Source organism: Cucurbita moschata, unplaced genomic scaffold, assembly GCF_002738365.1.
Source record: "Cucurbita moschata cultivar Rifu unplaced genomic scaffold, Cmos_1.0 Cmo_Scf00018, whole genome shotgun sequence".
NCBI lineage: Eukaryota > Viridiplantae > Streptophyta > Magnoliopsida > Cucurbitales > Cucurbitaceae > Cucurbita > Cucurbita moschata.
In genome coordinates this window covers 1,252,821-1,258,001 of record NW_019268534.1, presented here as the reverse complement: position 1 = coordinate 1,258,001, position 5,181 = coordinate 1,252,821, and the positions used below count along the sequence as shown (strand labels likewise).

The window sequence follows — 5,181 nt, the reverse complement described above, 5'->3', positions numbered from 1 at the left end:
CAATTTTTTTTTTTTTTTTTTTTTTTTTTTGGAGGTTATTAAATTTTAATGAATGCTTTTTTTTAAATCTAGACTCTTACTTTGATCACCAAGTCTTGTTCTTTTTATTTATTTTCTACTTTTTTATTTATACGTTAATTGAATTATGCTTGTCAGAGTTGCAGAGTAATTTGAAATTTGAGATTTATATAATTATTCATATGTCTCATCATCTCTATATTTCTTTTTTTATTATTATTATTTCTTTTTGTAAATAATCTTTCGTAATAAAAATCATTAACAGGTGTTAATCTTCAAAATTAAATAATTTGAAGTCAATGGGCTTATATTAAAAAAACAATATACTTATTTTCAAATTATAATTTATTTTTAAATAATTATAAAAAAAAATTAATAGACTTTTTTTTATATATAATTTATCTTTATATTAAAATCATCATCTCTACATTTCAAATTATAAGTTTTTTTTTTTTCAATTTCTTTTGAATTAAATAATTTAATTTTGTATTTTAAGGAAGGGAAAAGGGGAACAAAATTATTAAAATTAGAACCCAAGCCCTTTTTTTCTTCCCATGATAATGGAACGATGGACCTGCATGAACACGGAAAATAATAGTGACATGCCAATGAAATTACCATTGTACCCTTCTAAAGACCTCTGCCTTACTTTCCAAAATTTTTCATCTCAATAACCATTTGTTCTAAAGAAGTAATATGAGAAGGACAAAAGAAAAGACGTTAAAAATTTCGATTCATTCATCCCGAACACGTCTTCAACGGTTAAATTTGAATCATGTTTTTAAAAAGAAAGCAGATCAAATTATATAAGAACATTATTACAATTTAATCAAACTTTGAGTAATTGCAAAGATTAAAACAGAGTCAAATTCATATAGAATCGGATTGACCGAATTCCCACATGATTATTGGGAAAAACTCAGAGCCTATAAGAAAAGTAATGGGAATAAGAAAGGAGGAGAAGTAATATTGGGATGTGGACAAAGGGAGATGTCGGTGGTGGGAGCCAATGCGTGTACTCTTCGAGAGCGACCAGTGTGGTTAATGGTTATGGCCCCTACTGCTCTACAGAGGACCCCAAACCCACCATTTGTGCGACAGCGATGCCACTCTCTTCCTCCTTCCAGCCTCTTTTTTCATAATGTATTGTAATGATCAAGATTGGAGGCTTGTGGTGACCAAGTAAAAAATGACAAATTTAAAGTGGTTCATTTAAAGTTACCTAGTTTTATACTTAAGATGACTAGGAGTCTGTTTTGAAACAGGACTTTGAAAATTATTCCTCACAAACTCAAAATATGGCATATTGGACTTAGGCCTTGTAGAACCTATCTTTGGACGGTTAAAACTCACATTTGTCCTATCAGTCGTGTTGAGAATTGTTGGGAGGCAGTTCTACATTGGCTAATTAAGGAAATGATCATGGGTTTATAAGTAAGGAATACATCTCTATTGATACGAGGCTTTTCGGGAAAACCAAAAGTAAAACCATAAGAGTTTATACTTAAAGTGGAGTGGAGATTTGTGATTCCTAACAAGTTGGATATTCAACCTTATTACCATTACAGGCAAGAACGGGCAAAACATTCTTTTTCCACATCATGGGTGAAATTCCAGTTGAAAAAATCAAATCCCAAGATGTTTTTTTTTTCTTTTCCCCTTCACAACTTTTCTAGAGGAACTGAGAAATTACTGGAACTATTTGAATAGAGAAGCCTTTTGTGAAGTCAGATGGAGGGAGCAGTAAAATTTAGTTGCAAGTGCGAGTGTTTTTTTCTTTTTTTCCTCTCTTAAAAAATAAAGGCAACCTAAGTTGATGGTGTTATGTGGATTTGTGCCTCAGTGAGCGAGTGTTTGTGGTGGTGGTCCGGGATTTGGGTGCTGCTGCAAACTAACACCTAAAGGAAGAAAAGGAAAATAAAGAAAAAAAAAAAAGAAGAAGAAGAAAATGTCAACGGGGATGAAAATGATACCAACAAAGAGCTCTGGAAGATTGAATTGCAATTCTGTGGTGAGTCTTTCTTTTGTTACTGTTGTTGCTAAGAGGGGCTTTATCAATTTCTGTGCATATTCCCCACAACACAACCTTTAGTAGCCAGCTTAACCTGCAATAACATCCCAATTATTGACTAAAACCTTGTCCTTCTCTGCTTTTCTAGTCTACTGTTATCAGATAATCATATCAATCATTGATGCAACATATTCTTCAGCATGCCTGAAAAGAAATCAGATACTTTACTGTCAAACAAAAAAGGGGAAGATTTTTTATATGGATACATTCTCATGTTCTATGACTAGACTTTCCTAATATTTGATCGGAATATGAGTGTAATTATAGGATAGAAATGTGAACATTCAACCAACCAATGTGTATATATTTTACTTCATGTTGAAGCAGAAGAAAAGATAGCACAGGAATTTACCAGAGGTTCAATCAGCTTAGTATGTGTATATATTTTATATTCTCCCAAGCTGATGAGAGTAAAAAGCCATGGTGATAATGCAAAGTGGTGCATCTACCTTTATGTGATTCCTGCAGCCACGTAAAAATGCCAGTCAGCTTACTTTGGATAAAAGGGTTTTGGAATATCTTTTTTTATAAAAAAAAAAAACCACACACGCAGTTTAAAAAATGGCAAAGCTGATCAACTTAACCAAAGAAAAGGTTAGGATATTCACAAAGAAAGAAAGAGAGAGAGCAGGGAGAGACAAAAACACACACAGAGAGAGAGAGAGAGAGAGAGAGAGAGAACCTGGGGATTAATGAAAGGAGGGTTGGGCATTATGGTATATCCTAGCTTTTAGAAAGTATGTGCATGAGTAACAGGATTAAGGTACAATATGCCATTTGCCTGGTAAAAAAGACTGCATCTTTTTTTTTCTTTTTTTTTTTTTTATCTCCCTTTGAGCTGCACAAACAGACAAAAATCAAAAGGCTTCTATTCCCTCTCCCCTTGCCTCTTCTTCTATTAAATTACCTGCCCATGTCATCATCCATCAGGGAATCTCATCTCAGCTACCTTTTCTTTTCCCTCTTTTCTTCCTTCCAATCTCGATTATTTACAGACCCTTCTTTCCAATGCTTTTCTTTCCTTTTTTTCCCCCCTTCTACTGCAGACCCCTATGCTACCCCTCATCTTTTTTTCTAAATCCCATCTTGGAACTCCCCACTCTACAAGAAACGAATATTCATTACTAATTACATTCCCTATCTATATCCCTCCACAATGTTCTTTTTCGTTCTAACTAGGCCTATCAGAATGGTTTTCCTACCCTTGTTGTCATCTTAGCAAGTTCAGTTCACATACAGCCAGAAGAATAATGACATATCATAGGGGGGAAAGGGTCAAAATAGGAGAGTAATTGAAAATGGGGTCATTGCCTGTGCATTCTAATGTACTTGTCAGTCTCATCTGTAGATAAACAGAAGCTGCTAGGTAATCCAATCATCAACTCAAGTACCAGGAAAGAGCATTTAGGTTCACTTGCTGCTTACATCATTTCTCCTGAACTACGATATTTTAGCTCATTAACCTTATTCACTACAGGAATTTGATTTCATTGGCTAGAAGAAATGAGGTAAAAGTAAAGGTCCATTCGCTGCTGGTTTACTTCGGCAGTTTTTATGTAAACACTTGATGATAAATGGAGATACTGGGAGTATAAAGTTGAAACTTAAATCACGTTGATTTTAAGCCACTCTCTACTTTGTTCTCTATACAAAATAAAATGGGTCTGAAATAAATTACAAAGCAATGCCTAAAATAGGTAATGATTTTTATTCTATATAGCTATGGATAACTTATACGTAAAAGTACCAATCGAGGAAAAGCTTAGAAAATGGATAGCATCGATATGCTCCAGAATCTGCAGGACCAATTTCTTTAAAGGACTTCCCCTTCAAGATCCCGGATTTGGCCCATTTAAGTTTACTCCCAAGTATTTATCCAGCACACTCTTGAACGCCTGACGCAAAAATTAAAGTTAAATTACAATAACACAACAAGTAAAGTCTCAAAGCGTTGCAGCAGAATATTCTCTGGTCATGCTTATTTATTAGGGAGGGAATAAAAAGAAGTCCTAATGAATATGCAGGTTGGCTAGTTGTGTCTATTCTTTGGTGACGACAATAATGATGTTTTTAAAATAAATAAATGCGGAATGGAAATAAATATGCTTCCCTTCAAAACACAGAAACTGAAATGGCGTATTAAATTAAAAAATATATATAGACACAAATAGAAAACTGCGGGCAGAGAGCATGCGCATTCGTTAAGATTCAAAATTATCAATAGATACCAAATTCACGGAAGGGAACAGATATTTAAGATATTTAAGGCTGTGAGAAGAAAGAACTCAGTTTAGGCACTTAATCAAACTGAAGTTTTAAAAATTAAATAAATTGCTTCTAGTCTTGAAACAGAAAAGTTAACAACCAAAAAAAAGAAAAGATTTGCAGTTCCTTGAAGCCAAACACAATAATTCATTAGGATCTTTGCAAGATCAACTTATGTAACAGTACCTAAATCAAATTTATCGCCGAAGTTTGGCGGTTTTGGTTGAGCAAATATGCTGCCCATTCTTCAAGGTTGCGTGAAAGCTACATAGAAGTGTCTAACTAATAAGCCAAATAAGATATTTCACAAGAACAAAAGATGAGCACAAAAATGCAGAATGCTGTTTGCAATTTGAGGCCAGCCAAATTTATGGAGGACGAGATAAAGATGTGAGAAGAGCTTTTGTTACTAGCCCACAAAGATTGCCTTCGAGACCAATAACTATTACCATCTACTTGTGTGCTCAGTATTTTGTTCCGGGAAAAGAGAAAAAAACATAGAAGAAAAATCCTACCTATGATTAAAAACAAATTACACAGAGCTATTACTACGATAAACAGGGGAGATATCATGGTTGAAGTAAAATAAATAATAAATAATAAAAATGTTACTGTTAAATAGAGTTACCATGACCTGACGAGCAAAAGACTCTTTCCTGTATAGAATTGCATCCGTCGCAGCAAATTGATCATCAAATGAACTATAGAAAACCCCGTAGAGTCTTTTCCAGGGATGAAGAGATATCAGCCAAAAGTAAAACATCTCCCACAGAATCCATAATAATAGGATTTTTTTTTTTTTTTTTTTTTTTTTTTTTTTTTTTTTT

At 33.7% G+C, this 5,181-nt stretch overlaps 1 protein-coding gene across 6 annotated transcripts in view; it reads right to left on the bottom strand.

Annotated features, from left to right (window-relative positions):
• Positions 1-814: 814 nt before the first annotated feature.
• The window catches only part of LOC111456538, a 6,625-nt gene continuing 2,258 nt past the window's right edge, over positions 815-5,181 (bottom strand). For 3 of the 6 annotated variants that reach the window (XM_023098449.1, XM_023098451.1, XM_023098450.1), the window contains one exon: positions 3,157-3,984. In XM_023098449.1, coding sequence (XP_022954217.1) covers positions 3,962-3,984 — 23 coding nt within the window. In that variant the 3' untranslated portion in view covers positions 3,157-3,961. Of the gene's footprint in view, positions 2,124-2,243; positions 2,552-3,156; positions 3,985-5,181 lie in introns of those variants that run through there. The other 3 variants (XR_002712780.1, XR_002712781.1, XM_023098452.1) reach the window with 3 other exon arrangements.